Source organism: Dermacentor silvarum, chromosome 8 (assembly GCF_013339745.2).
Source record: "Dermacentor silvarum isolate Dsil-2018 chromosome 8, BIME_Dsil_1.4, whole genome shotgun sequence".
In the NCBI taxonomy this organism is placed as follows: Eukaryota; Metazoa; Arthropoda; class Arachnida; order Ixodida; family Ixodidae; genus Dermacentor; species Dermacentor silvarum.
The window spans coordinates 54,725,122-54,740,901 of record NC_051161.1 but is presented as its reverse complement, the minus strand read 5'-3'; the positions used below and the strand labels follow the sequence as shown (position 1 = coordinate 54,740,901).

Sequence of the window (15,780 nt, the reverse complement as noted above, 5' to 3'; positions counted from 1 at the left end):
TTGCCAATAAGGACTTGTAAATCAGCTTTTGCTTTTAAGACTTACGTTGATGAGGTGCTGAAGACTTCAACGTCACTTACGTAACCGATGTAGGTGATGCCGATGCTTCTCGTCATGCCATGAAAACCAGCAGGAGACCCCGAACACATATTGTTAGAGCATGCATGAGACAATGATTCCGGGGGTCCCGCAGACAAAACAGATTCTCTTCACCGCAGTGTTCTGCCACGGTGAAATGTGACATGCAGAGGTTCGTGTGAAGCTCGGACTGTATTTTTTGTTAATTCTACGTGAAACTTTGCTATACCTTGATGATATTTCTCAAAGGCTCTTCTCGACAGTTTACGGCCAACCTCGACGTGTGGTGATTTGCTACTCTGGGATGCAATGTGAACGAGGCCACTCGAATGGACTCTGTTGACGCGCCAAGTGAAATTTGATCTCTTGACAAGGGCGCACCTGTAACCGAGCGCTTTGAGAATCTTCGTGGGCAGCACGGCAGACAAGTTTCCCGTGGCCGACGCAAGATTTGTGATTCCCCTTTGCTCATTGTAGTGTTCCCCCAGACTGCGGACAGAAGTCACCCAGGATTCGTTCAAATGCCAACAGACGCATCGTAGGCAAGCAACTGCTGTTGAAAGAGAAAACAAAATGCTATGCAGAGGTGCTTCTGGTGAGTTCTTCGTTCGAAGCCGCCCTCTACGCCCCAGTTTAGAACGAGTGAAAAACTTCGAAATGAAATCAGTATCAAAGCAGACGTGACGATTTGACTCATTCAGCGACCCTGACCTAACCACTTTGGTTTCTGGTTTGTAACGTCCCTTTTCACGCCTGATCACAAACCTGAAGCGGCGTCCTCTGGTCTGGTATCGAGAATACCATAACCAGGGCAGACTGTGCGCACTAGTAATATTTCGGACCCTATATATTAACCCTATATATTAAAATATCATTTTGTTTACTAAGGCCCCAGCATGACGGCCGGTATTCTGTGCGTACATATCTTTTTTTTTTCATTAGAAAATCAGCTCACGTATTGGGTTCCCTGCGGGACCCGCCAGAACATCAAGTGGTCCGTTATCTAGTAAAGATACTGAGAGTCGCTGCCTAGTACAGGGTGATTTTATTTGACCAGGACTCAAGCCGTTTTTTCTGTTTTAAAGCTTATAATAATTCCTAACTAATAATTCCCTTATAATATTTCCTAACTCATCTTCCAATTTTTTATTGCAGGTGATTGATTACGATGCCATTCGACATCGTTCGTTGTCAGTATACAGCTGCGACCGCTGCATAATATCCCGGCCTCGACGAATCCAATGCCCGCGTTCGCAATCGGAGAATCATGCGCGTTATAAACAATTAAGTGAGTTCGTCGTCATAATGGATTGTACCTTGCCAATGTCTCGGTCTCTGGTGTCCAACATGGTCTCCAGGTGGCGCGCACGGGCTTCGGATTCGATGAGGCGGCTCTTGAGTCGCTCCATCTCCATACGCTGTTCATCCAGCATCTGGCCCCCTGCGAGGCAGCGATGTCAGGACATTTTTTGTTTGTTTGTTTGTTTGATTGATTGATTTTTTGCGTTTATGTTGCTACGCCTAAGCATATCTCAGTATACTGCCTTGAAAAAAGGCTACGAAGCCGCATTTACGTTTATGCTCAGTGCGGGGGAAAAAAAGCGAAATAATCGTCTCAGAGCGACTTCATACAAAGAGCGACCTAAATCCAATACTAACACCTTTATTGTCACGACAACAGTACATCCAGTGACAGTAGCACACATGTGACAAAACACACACTTGAGAGGCACACACGCCTTAACCAAGCATTAAGGTTCAAACATCAAAAAGGGGGCGAAGATAAAAACACATCGTTGCAAAGAGAGCGCAATGGAATTACGTGCGTCGATGAAACTCGATCAATTGGTAATAAGGCCAACAACAAGGAAAAGCCCAATTAGGAACCACACAAAATTTTGAAAAAAAATGATAGTGTCCTGTGAATGCCTCTATCATCTTTAAAACAAGCACATTCATTACTGGGCAGTTGGGTTTCTCCCGCTGCACCTTTTCTTTCACAATGGCGATCAGACTTGAATTTCAGTTCAACTCACTTGGGGAGCAGCCAGGACGCAAAAATAGTGCGCCAAAGGCTACGAGTGTACCTACCATTCAATAGACGAGGTAAAGCTCCGCCCGTTTCTTGTGCAAGTAAACATTCGTCGCCACCACTGTGAGAGAAAAGGCGCAACGCGGAGCTTCACTGATTACTTTACTTCGTGTTGACAAAATATGAGCGCCAAATATGCATGACCCGCCCAGCTAAAACCGCTGGCTGATTCCCGCTCGCATTTCGCGCAGAGGTAGAATTTTGCAGTGGGTTAAGCTTGCAAGCACTACTTGCCCCATTTCAATCACAATAAAACATACGTAGGCGTCGTCTGCGGCGACGCTATTGAAAAACAAAAGTGTCGATTTTGCTGCAACTGAGAAGTGGCGCCATCTATGACCCCTAGGGTGAAAGGAGTGTTACACCATAGCGACGTACAGGTGGCGCCACAGTTTCCTTGGAGAAAACGGGATATTGCTTTAGGCGGCTTTGCCGCAGATTACGCATGCTTTTCGCATTACTATCACCGAAACAGGCTGTCAATGCTTATAAACATAGTATTAAACTGAACCCACAGCAATATGCTACCTCTGTAAAGAGCTTGACCGGAAATAAAACTGTAATTTAGCTGGAAGGGCCCATGAAGACCTGGCGCTCCTATTTTCACGACACTCACTATAGCAGAACGTCCTTTCTGTACATGTAACACCGGCAAAAGTTCGTACTGAAAAAATTGAAGTGACTTTGTCGTGTCCCCCTTTTACACAGTAATGCGTACATTTAAATAAACAGCTTTGCGGAGACAGTTCTGAGAAGCAATTTGCGAAAGCTGGCTAAATAAGATTTGTTTTGCACGATTATAGCAACTAAATTGCGTGTTGGTCCATTTATGCAGACCGATGAGCGGCGTGTGTACCTCACGTATGCTTAGGCATAACGGTATAACAACACATCCCTTCAACAGCTTTCACCGGGATATATTTAGGAAGTAAATTCCGGGAACGGACAAGGGACAAAATATGTGGGTCATTTTCGGCGTCCATCGAAGTGGTTACGAGTAGTTACAAAGACTGATGTTGAAATACAGGTTATCATAGACTGTTTTTAGGTAGTAAGTATGATATGTATCCAGCTGTTGCATACCACAGCTTAGCGGCAGTGTTGACTAATATAGGTTGGCTGAGTACACAATGCTCAAGGCTAAGTACGCCTGTTACAACATCGCCACAACCACCACACACTACACATTACACGTAGTAGACGAATAGTGAGGTACATATATGGATTCAGCTGCACTGTTACGCTCTATCTACAGATTTTTCGGGGCAGAACATAGGAGCGTGTATAGGGCACATATCCACTTTGAACGTTTGGCTGTGATCGTGTTTCGCAGTGGGAATAGTAATCTGTGTTCAGTGGCTAATGTTCTGTCGTCGTTCCTCAAGACATCTTCACAACCACAACTTACAACCTTATTTCGCACGCACGAAAAAGTTAATGAATCCTTTTTGCCACGCACGGCCAAGGAGCGGAAGGCATAGCCTGCGCTATGTATTCATATCTGATTGTGTGAGTGTGTTTGACAACGCAGTCGAGCCACTCTTTGATGTGTAATACTGTTGTACTTCGTTATAGCCCATTACTCACGCGCAAAGCTTTGGCGTAACTGCAGATTTCCTTTATAAAACCGGTGTGTATGCTGATGATTTGCCCTTCTATCATTGTTTTCATTTTTAGCGTTGTGCAATTATTTAGAATAGCTGTGTTGACCCTGCGCGTGTTTGATTATTTATGTTTCGATCAGTGCTGCCGCTACGTTAACATATGAACAATGTTGCGATGTATTCTCGTGCGAACCGACCCGCTTTGTCTACTTAACCGCAGTATGGATTACATTTAAAAAATATAATTAGATAAAAAGATAAAAGATAATAAAACTTGAGCATAGCTTAAAAAAAGAATTGTGAGAGCATCCATTCAAGTCTTCCTCAACGTACACTTGGTCAGATTCGGGCCGGAAATTGGCAATAAATACATGTGACATAACTTTAAATCTTACGCTCATGTACAGAGCTCTCCAATATTTTCATAACCTCACAGGGGCGCTGACCGGCACGTCGCTTAACTCCGTGCCACGAAGCGCGCCTGCAAAAGCAGCGAGAGTAGGCGCATGCGCATAGAGCGTCTTAGTGCACGAGTGCCGTCTGCTAGGCTATTCCGATGTTCCCAGCATAGCTCTTACTCTTTACCAGCAGATCTGTCGTTTGCAACTCCTTAATACAACCACTGTGCGCTCAAAGACACATGTGCGAATTCCTATTTAAGTTGGAAGCGCATAAGGAGCAGGGGCTGTGCAGAGGTTAACGGAACAGCCTAACGCAGCACACGACACTCGGATATGCTCTGCGCGCATGCGACTGAAGTCGCTAATTTCGTAGCTGCGCTCCGCAACGCAGCGCTGACCGTCGTGTCGGTCGACGCTCCCGTGAGATTATCAACCTCCAGGAGAACTGTACTTACACCTCTCGAAAATATCTCGTACGAGCAGCCAAAGTACTCATACACATGTGATATGTGCTCGTGATATGCAAGTGTATGATATGTAATATTAGTCAGGCCAATGCCCTGACAAATACAAGTCCCTTTGTAAAAACGATTCCGCGCTGAAGCTTCTATAGTTCGCCCGCTGTGGATGAGTTGTCGCCATCTTCATATGGCCCTTTTGCCTTGTTCAGATTTCAACTATAGGATATATGGGTACAATCTTATGAAGACCACCTTTGGCCGTGGTTCAAAGAGCACGTCGAGGAAACGAGTGGGAAATAAACATAAGCGGGCAGCGTAGATTTAAAAAATTGCACCCTTCTAAACTATCTGGCACAGGGGCTGGGCACGTGATACAGGCTGTGCAGGTGATATGTGTAAATATGTGCGCATACGAGTATAATATGTGATGTCTATCAGGAGCAGTGCCCCAACTAAGATAAGCCCTCTTAGATATGGTTTTAAGCTGAGGCTTTCATCGTTTGTCCTCTGCTGATCAATTCAATTCTCTGTCTTTCTATAAGCACTTTGTGCTGTTTTGAGATCAGCTAGAGAATACTGTCACAATCTGCTCAGAAACGTCTGGGATTACTTTAGCGAGCACGTCGTGGAAATGTGTGGGACATAAACACGACCTGAGCGCGCATTGAAAATTACCGAAAACAAATTCGACAAACACTCGGTTACGTTGTAATGCGACAGTCAAACCTGCTGTGGAAGTCGCTTCGAGAAGTAACCTTCGCGAAGGAGGCGGGAAACACTCCTGACATCCATGGTGCTATCACATCACTATACTCTTTCTATAGCATTCTGCTTTCTGCTTTATGGTTGAGCATACACATCTTACCAACGGAAAGCGATATATCTGACCTTCATTTATGATACGCTAAACCAGTCGTGCCTTTCTATTTTTTTTTTACTCGCTGTCACATGAAAAGCAGTAGTCATCAAGAGTGTAAGGTGACGGAACCTTGTTCGTTTACTGTAATTTCAATTAAAAGAAGAGAGACTACGGTGTTCTACCCTGCTGACCAGCTTTACTGCGACTCGTCAGCAGTAATGTTGGTTAGTATAGGGGCAATGCAAATAATACGTGTTTAATTATGAGATAATGACATTTCGCCTACATTCCTCGCTAATACCGGGACATAGTAAAAACGCTAGCTTTCGTTGTAGATATCGACAACCAATGACCACTAACTTCCATCATAGATATCGGCTAAATAAACTTTGCAAAATGAGCCATTCGACCAAATGGGTCAGAACTTTTGGTAATTATGCCCAAAGAACTTATCTGGCACACCTTAACTAGCCTTAGCAGCGCAGTAGGGCAGTGCTGTCATGCTTAGTATCACACTTGAATTACGCTTGACTCTAATTAAGAACTGCAATAAACGCAACCCCCCTGCGCTATTTGATAGAGTGCCGAGCTGTCATTAACTTTATCCGAAGCAATGTCTTCATTCCTTATGCGTTCAGGCATCCCACACAATTCAAGCTACCGTCCAACTGCATCGCGAGTACACATTACCTTTTCGGTTGCTCTTAAGGTTAAATCGCTATGTGCCCTGAATAGAAAGGAATAACTCCTTTCATTAAATGCTAGGGGCAATTGTTTCTTTTCTTTTTCCGACAGTACATGCTCTAAGTGCCCAAACTGAATACTTGTATCTCTGCTTAACAAGCAGTAACTTGTGCTCGCATATGCTTCACTGAGCAAACGAAAACCGACCCGTCTAGTACGATGAACTATATACTCTGGCAAAATATAGCGATACGGCAACTGTTTAATACCCTAACGATACGTGACACGGTCGTTCTTTCGCTTTAACGCCGGTCTCAATGACTCGTTTACCAGCGTTAACAGGTCTTCCCGCCTCTCTCTCTCTCTCTCTCTCTTCTCTGCGAGCTTATTTCATTTCGCCTCGGAACTTCTCCGCGCTTCCTAATATGGCGCAGGCCATGATATGCCTTGCCTCGTCGTTATGCCAGGAGCCCCGCGGATCGCATAAATTGTCACTAATTAGCCAGCAGCGCGGACAGATCGTTAAGTGCGCTTGAGGGGAAAACGCCGTGGTTAGCATTTTGTCCGGGGTAACTCGACTGGCCCAGGGCCGAGGCCACCACCGCGGCTGCCGCTGCTGTCTGGGGCCGTGTCGCCGCGAGCAGCCGATCAATTGACCGGCAGCTGGCGCCAGCGTTAAGGGCGCCGCTCGTCGCGATAGTGCCAAACGGCGGCCGGTCCGCAAAGCAGGTCACGTGCTTATCAGCGCCGCCGAGGTCGAAGTTGCACGCACCGACGCCCTTGCTCTGCAGCATCTCCATCAGCTTCTTGATGCTCTCGTCTCGGGATGCGAGCGTCTGCTTTTGCGTCTCTATCCGCAGTTCCAGTTCCTGCGAAGAAGAAGCGTCGCGGAGGCGCCATTGGTCACGGCTCGGTTCACAGTGAAGCATGCAGCGACCCTCGCATACTCCAATTTAAAGAATACGCTCAGTATTTGCTCAAAGAAACATATATACAAATATACGGAGAGAAAAAGAAAGAAAACTATCTCGCTGGCAAGTGCCGCCGGAAGAAGCACAACGTCTACCTATTTGTTGGGGAAGAGGGGATAGAAAGATAGAAATGGCAGATAGGAAGAGAAGAAAAAAAGGGATGAAAAAAAAAAACAAGATTGTAGTTCAGTCAAGAAAAAGACTGAATCGAGTAAGTCTACGTTGCTCTTTAAAAAAATATTTCTGTGTAGTTCTTCACCATGAAAGGATATCTTCTTGGCTGAGAAAAGAGAGGCCAAGCTTTTTCTTCATTCTCAGGACAAATGTGCTTGTGTGAAGAAGCTTTTGAGTGCAGTTCCCCCTTTTTGTATTTATTCTGTTTTATGTACTTACTCGTGTACCCCGCTGCTAAGATTTTGTATAAGAAAGCAGTATTATTAATCAATTAATTAATTAAAAGGAGCGTTGGTACTAACTCTCGGATGAGCGTTTACTACCAGTATGGGAGTAATCCTATACGTCATATTTACCTCCATTTTCCACAGTTAGCATCTAAAAAATTCACATCCGGCGTTTGAATGGCAAGTTTCAAGCACAACTGCCCGAACGAATTCCAATTGCTAAAGAAGAAAAATCATTTGGCGCAACAACGATAGCCATGCTAGAATCTGGTAAGAAATGCTCTTCCTTGTCAGTTCATGCTACGACAGCTACATAAGTGAAATTACAGAGAGCAAGCTGACGTTCATTATGATGAGGCCAGCGCAGTACATTTGGAACGCGAGAGAGCGTATGGTATACTTTGATGCACTGTACATGTGAGTAACCTGTAGTTCGCGCTATACGAAACGAGTTGACCCTCGTGTTTGACAGATAGCGCGCGGCAGTAACACTCAGCTGGCTCAAGGTGGTTTTGCGATAGCCGCCAATAAGTCTTCAGCTGAGGAGCACTCTGGAAAAAAAAAACTTCGCAGATGCCCGAACTCGTGGACTTAAAAGTTAAACTGATGATTTCATGTCGTAGGCAATGCGCGAGCTGAGCCGTCGGGGTGTCTTCGAGACTAAGGCATTCTGTAGAAGAACCTGAAGTCGCGATTTTGATTCCCGGCCGCACATTTCAATTGGCGAAATGCAAGAACAAAGGGGAAAACAGAAAAAAAACCGTTCGTGTACATAACTTAGGTGCATTTTAAAGAACCCCGCAGGTGGTCCAAGTAAATCCGGAGCCCCGCACTACCGCGTCCATCATAACCCATAAAGCAGCATGTTTCAAAGTGCTCACTCTATTTTATAGTGATTTAGCAACTCCTTTATGTTCCAAAAAGTTTGAATTCTATGTAAATTGGTGAACCTGTACACTTGTATAGTGTCCCATATCCTACTGCAGCCTGGGACAAATGCTAGTGCAGTATGAAAAAAATAAATACGTAAAGCAAATTGCTCACATCGACTGCAGATTGTAAAACAAAAAAAATTAGCAATAAACGTAAACGCCGCTGTTTACCAGAAGCCTTCTAAGTGAGGGAAAAGCAAGATATTGATGAATGCAATCCACTAACGTGGACACCGATGTTCAAGTTTTTCGCGCTACAAAACACTACTATGACAATTTGTGGCAAAAAAAAAAAAACATTAAGGCAAGTGTGATAAACCGACTAGTCTACTAAGAAGCTCTTCCAAATGAAGTGGGGAAAGCTTCAGAAATCTGGGTAGCCCGGAAATGCGGAAATGCAAGGGATAGAGCGACGTGTAAATGAAATTTCCACTACTATTTACCTTCGACGCCCTCACTTGAAATATTCACCTCCGGTAATCTACTGTCGTTGCATATAAATCTATAGTGTTAGCATGAATGGTGGCCTAAGACTTCCTTGTGAAAATGTGTGTGCGTACAGATTACATGCTTATTAAATGGAGCGTTAAAATCCTTGTATTAGCGAGAAATACTGCCTGTTTTAATCTATTTGTAAACATCTCCGTCATAGATTACGTTTTTGTTTCGTCAATCTGAGTCCTGGAACGTTTCGATAGTGACATGTAAAATATACTTCTGGTCTTTTATACGTACTTTAATTACGAATTACTTGCTGTTCTTTCATATTTTTTGACGCGACGAATCGTTCAACAACGTCAGAAACTGTCATGTTATCATCACGGAGCTGTATCCTCGTCAAGCTGCGTTAATCGCAGCTTTTTGTAAGTGCCAATCTATTTCATGTACAGAATGACAAATAAAAACGCATTCATTCATTCATTCATTCATTCATTCATTCATTCATTCATTCATTCATTCATTCATTCATTCATTCATTCATTCATTCATTCATTCATTCTTTTATTCATTCATTTTGTTTGCGTAGATAGAGTATCTAGAGAATGGCGGTACAACGTGCGCAAAATCTGGAAATTGCAACGAAAGCGCCGCATTCTACCACCCCGTGAACATTCCATGCGCAGTAAAGCGCTGCCTGACAAACGCATCATTCGAAATAATTAATGCGCAGCTTTGTTGTGAGAGTAAATGATGTACGGTATCTGACGCGGAATGTACTACATGATAATACTCGTGCATAATGAAACGCTCTCGCGCCGAGCGCGCGATTATAGACGCCGTAGACAAGCCTGACGGCGCAACAGCGCTACAGAGCTAGAACTCTGCACGTCAGGCTTCTTTCTGAGAACACGTGCGACACGGCCGAGCCCACCAAGCGTGCGCTTCGAAGCATTCCATTCATTCGGTATGGCGCGTCGCGCCAAACTGGATTCCAAGTAGCAATTGCATAGACAAGTAAACGTCATGCAGAATCTCGTGTGTAGTTGGACTCGCCGACATCATTACTGAGCCTTAATTGTCCAATCGCGGTAATTAACTTCCGAACGTTACTGTTTTGTGACACTGGTTGTTGTGGTTGTTTATATCGAACGTTTGCGAAAAATTATCTATTGGCGGATCGTTTTCACATAAGCTGACGTTATAATCCTTTAATCATTTAACGTTTTAATGTTCTCGGAGAAGGAAGGGACGAAATAGTTGCCAACATTTGTCAATTACGTCTAAATAAGTCAATCAATCGGGCCTGGGGAAGGTCGGCGCGGCATCAGTGAACCATACCCTAACGAACACGAAAAGCAAAATAAAAAAAAGATGGACATGTAAATGTTTTTTGAGTCGTAAATCACAACAGATATGACATTATTGCTAAGCAAGTCTCAATAATCGTTTGTATTGTCTGCCTTTCATTTCATATACATATGCGCTTCCTTCGTTATACCATGTCAAGGGGAAACGCTCATCCCAATTGATTAATTGTTTTAAGTATAAAAATGGTTACGAGAGACAAGGGCTACGAGAGACGGCGAATAGTGCAGCGCTCCACGTATTTGTTTCGACGAATCGGTCAAAATTTAACCGCAAATGAACGAGCAAATTGAACAACCAAAGCTCGGCACACAAACCTTCTGGTATTTCGCACCGGCTGTGACGGCTGTACCAGCGAATCTTGCCGTCAGCAGCGTTCATTCAAATTAAACTCCTTCGAAAAGATGCCTCGCTCCACGTCCAAGGGTCCCGCCTGTTTGATCACTGTTCAAAAGCTGTTTAACAGTTTACCATACCGAGCCCCTGAATGTAAATCTCGCGGAAACGAGAGTTTTTCTCGTTTCGGAAGTTACCGCCATCGGACAAGGGCAAGGCTCCGCAGTGAGAACGAGTCCAAAGACACACGAGCTTCTGCATGACGTTTGCCTGCCAATTCAATCGCTACTTGGCGTCTAGTTTGGCGCGACGCGACAACCCGAACAACCGGGAGGCTTCCAAGGGTTCGGTTGGCGGGCTCGACCGCGCAGCACGTGAGCTCGGAAAGAAGCCTGACGTCCACAGTTCTCGCTCTGTCGCGCAGTTGCGCCGTCAGGCTGTATACGGCGTCTATAATCGCGCGCTCGTTGAAAGCGCGTTTCATTATGCAGGAGTATTACCGTGTAGCACCATTTCGTGCCAGATACGGTACAGCATTTCTCTCGCAACAACGCGGCGCATTAATCGTTTCTAATGTTGCGTCTGTTATGTAGCGCTTTACTGCGCATGCAATGTTCACGGGGCGGTACAATCAATGTGGCACTTTCGTTGCAGTTTCCAGGTTTCGCGCACGTTGTACCGCCGTTCTCTGTACACAAGTATAGCGGGAGATGTACAGGAAAGTTTGGCAGTTTTTATGAAACCTACGCAGTATTGTAATGCTGCGACAACCGTCGAAAACGCTTAAAACAAAGTACTTTCTCCCTAGTTATACCGCAGTTAGATGCTACACCCGCTTACACTCCGCTTACGCATTCTTGTGCAAACTCTGCTCATGCTATGGCCCACGTTTAAGCGTGCCAGATATGTGAGTGAAGGAATTCGAGCGAAAAAGCACTAACGGTTTCGATGGATAAACCTTTTCCCTAAGCATTCAAAATATTTTCCAAATGATCACAATAGGTGGTGGTGGCACACCCGTCGACACAAGATTGATTGATTGATTGGTTGATTGACTGATTGATTGATCACTCTGCAAATCTACACAACGGCTACGAAAAACGCAGCGGTGAAATTCTGACATTCAATTTTGGCCATCTAGGGCCCTTTGTCATCCATCGAAATGTTTGTACAGGAGCGTTCATGCGATCCACCATGGGCCAAAATTTTATTATTTCTCTCATAGTTAGAGCATCGGCATGAAATCAAGCCGAGGGAAAGGAGGATAGACGTTTAATTAATGAAGATAAAGGTGGAGAGGTTGGCCGCAATATCGTGTACCAGCCTGGTACTCCTTGTCGTGTAAAAATAAATAGGGGAAAGGCAGGCAAAGGCGAAAGCCGAGAGAAAGCCTGAGCCACTAGTATTGAGCAAGGTACAAACTAAACAATTACTAAACGTGGTAGACTTCAATAAAAAGCAGTTGTAGTGGCCGCGCTATTGCGACAAGTTTGGCGCGCACACACGCGCAAACTGGTTGCGCGCAGCTTTCGTTGCACGCACCTTGATGGTCTCCCTGAGCAGGAATATCTCCTTAGCCATGTGCTCTTTCTCGGCGTAGAGGGCGTCCAGGTGCTGACGTAGCTCGGCGTCGGGATTTCGCATGTGCGCCATCCGCAGCTCCTCCTCCAGCTGGCGGATCAGCGATGCCTGCTTCTGCGCATGCCCCCGCGTCGGGGAGAGAAAGAAGAGACGACGGGTGTTAAGAACGAGAGTGACGTACAAGACAGCCCTGTTCAGTCAACACCACCTAGATAGCACAAGGCCTACACACTCCGATCCATTCAGCCATGCTACCTGGCCCGACTGCCATATAATCTAATAGGGATGCTCCCGCGTAAGCAACAGTGATTTTGACCGTCACCACTTTCGTCACGCCAGCCTTGGCAATGGAAATTTCGGGTCAGGTAGCATGACGTCATAGATCGGAGTGTGTAGGCCTGTGCTGTCAATATGGTGTTGGTTCCGTACAAAAGGTGATCACAAAAGAAAAATAAAGGTGGTTTACGCGAGGGTGTCCGGCAGAGCTGTTTTAAAAACCGTAGCTACAATATAGACTCGTGTAACGGCCGCACTTTTTGTTCGCAATTTTGTTGAGGTGCGGCCCTTACACGGGACCGAACCTTTTTGGTCAAAATGGTGCCGGCGCAGCCAACGACTTGTGCGCACCCCGGCACTCGCCATCTAGTAGCGGCACGCGCAAGTAGGCAGCGCGCGAAAATTCGCCGATGGGACCGCGCGGCATCGGGGCACCTAACGCAATTGCATAGCCATTGGAAATTTTTTTCAAGTTTTGGGCTGCCAAGTTGGGGGTGCGGCCCTTACACGAGTCTATACAGTATACGTCTGGTTCATAATATGAGGCATTTTCATGCCTCATATTATGAGGCATAAACACTTAGAAGCACTGAGAACAACAACTGAGATCAACACTTAGAACAACTGAGACTTAGTACTAGAAGTCAAGCAGTTTCCGACTGCTGTATATAGAACACTCCGGTGTATAAGGACCACATTACCGAAACCTTAATAACAACGAATGAAGCTACAAATACGCAGTCGGAAGAGTCCGTGATCAAGACAAGCCAAATGTATACTTCCCATCATTTCACTTGTGCTTCAAAAATTACAGCGCGGGACTTCATCATAGAAAATTATTGGGACTCTAATATGTAGTGGGCCTCATTATTGCTACCAGACACGCAAATGCACGTATGCACGTAACAGGTGCTCTTCAAGGTGCCAAGTAAGTTTTATCATAGAAAACTAGTAAAGAGGCGTAGAAAAGGTATTCTGCCACTAGGAAGCAGCGTGCTGGCATATCGCCAAGTGAGCTTGGCCCATGCGTGTGGCGAATGCTGTCCTGAATTATATTGCGCTAAAGATTTTTTTTAAATACGGGCAAACCATTGGAAACTTCACCCGTGAACTCTGAGGTACCTCTAATAGAATTTAGGTAGCTAAGTCGAGAAACCAGACTTTACGTCCCTAAACGTCCTCTGCAGGCTCGTCTACATCAATCGGAACAGATCACGGACAACGATGTAAAAAAGTAAACTTTTACAGCGCATGCTGTAATGGGCTCATTCCAATAGCCGTTTCGGGTCGCGATGATGCCGCCGCCGGCGGCTCCCACCGCGTAACTGCTATCGCTGAAACGCGAAAAAAGTACCCGATTCCCGCCGGCATAGAACCCGCGCCCACTGCTTGGGAGCCGGATACTCTGCCACTAAGCCACGCAAGCACTTGCTATCGGGCCGCGGAAAATACCCTTAATGCAAGCACGCAGGGGGAGACGACTCGAGCCTCTGCCAGTATGGTGGCGCCATCTAGGTAAGATGCCTGCAAACGCAGCGTCCGCAGGCGCAGACGACGATACGCGATTCAGACGAGGCACGCAATCAAAGTGCTCCCGAGCTGCCGAGCCTCCGCCAGTGTGGTGGCGTCATCCAGTTAAGGTGCCTGCAAGCGCGGCGCACCCGACATGTAAGGTGCAGTTGTAAGGCCTGATCGGGCTCAGCAGACTGCTGTGCAGAGAGAATTACAAGCCTCAGCTCGCCGTCGACGCCGGGCGGACAGTTCAGATCGTTCTCGTCAAAACTAGGCGAACAGACTGCCGCGGAGACCCTGTTATGCGTGATGCCCAAATTGGAGCTACTCTTGAGCCGCTCCCCCAGCTTACGCTGTGACTTTGCTGCGTGTGGCGCGCAGTCCTGTGACTTTTTATTCCAGCAACGTATTATTATTATTATTATTATTATTATTATTATTATTATTATTATTATTATTATTATTATTATTAATGGTTCATTTGACGTCTCAGGAAAATCATAGGGTCTGAGTACTGGCGCATGTGTACAATATGGCAAAAGTAAGCCTAGTGCAACAGCCCGGAAATGCCAGTCAAACGGCATAGAACACGTTCGAATCTAAGGAAAAGAACCATTTCCGCATATGACAACCAAAAACACATTAAAAACGGAAAATCGCGAGAACGGGTACCATTCGGCAAACCCCAAAGGCGAATACGAGATGCACATCAGTAAGATTGACACAATAATAATGGCAGATCCCGATTCTAATTCATTGCAATACACGTATAAAGCGGGAGGCCGACAAACAATGTTTTCAGGTCCAACGCTTGACAATGCTACTGCAACATGAACTGGCAACTTCACAATAGTCCCGCTCACGGCCGCAGGATAACCATCGTGCAGAAGCGACAAATTGCATAGTAATGCGAGCACGTTTCTAGCCCAAAACACTCTATACGGAACGGACGCGCGTGCAACAATCGCAGCGTATCCATATTTAAGGAAAACGTGGCTACAAAAAAAAAGACAATACAACATTTACATAAGTCGTTCCACAAAAAAAAAACGCTGGGGCCGGACCGTTACCTGTTACAGTATAGATAAAAGGCTAATGAGAGCAACGAATCACACGGGACATACGACGGGGTCGTGTCGTGGCGCTTTCAATTGTTCAACAATAAATCGTCGGGGAGAATCGGGTAGCACTAGCCGTCAACGTTTCACAGTCCATCGGGATAAATCAATCAGTCCGAACGCGCCTGACCCCCGTGCAAATGCGAGCGAGGAGGTCAGCGAGATTGGGTTGCGGATTGGAGAGAAGACGTTGGGAATCGCCGGCGCCGGAAATTGTCGTAAAACAAACGACCCTTCGGGTGCCGCAGGGCACTGCGCCCGATTGAACGGCGCCGACTCACTCACCTAATAGAACGAGGCCACCACGAAATGAGGCCTCCTATGGACTTCTCGCCGAGTGAAGCGCCATCTAGAGCTTTTTTTTTACGTCACTTTTATTATTGTCCTTTCGGACCCTTTCTTCGCTTCTCGGTTAAACTACGACTTCGATATTTCAGCGTTCAATTCACTGGCTTTCTCACCTAATTTTACTGCCGCAAACGTGTTAAAAGCTGGAAACTGGGACTTCTGTGCCCGTCCTTACCAATAGCGCAATCGTCATCATCATCATCATCATCATCAAGCCATCGTTATGGTTATCGTCAGGCCACCTTCTTTTGCCCATCTACGGATAACGAAGAAAAACGAAATATCCATCACTAAGCTATTCCACCCAACACCGCTTTCTT

General features: G+C 45.7%; 1 protein-coding gene across 1 annotated transcript in view; it reads right to left on the bottom strand.

Annotated features, from left to right (window-relative positions):
- Positions 1-15,780, bottom strand: part of LOC119461268 (trichohyalin-like) — a 127,593-nt gene that overhangs the window by 43,331 nt on the left and 68,482 nt on the right. Inside the window, 3 exon segments of the mRNA XM_049672162.1 lie at positions 1,395-1,519; positions 6,952-7,048; positions 12,168-12,320. Of these exon segments, the coding sequence (XP_049528119.1) occupies positions 1,395-1,519; positions 6,952-7,048; positions 12,168-12,320 (375 nt within the window).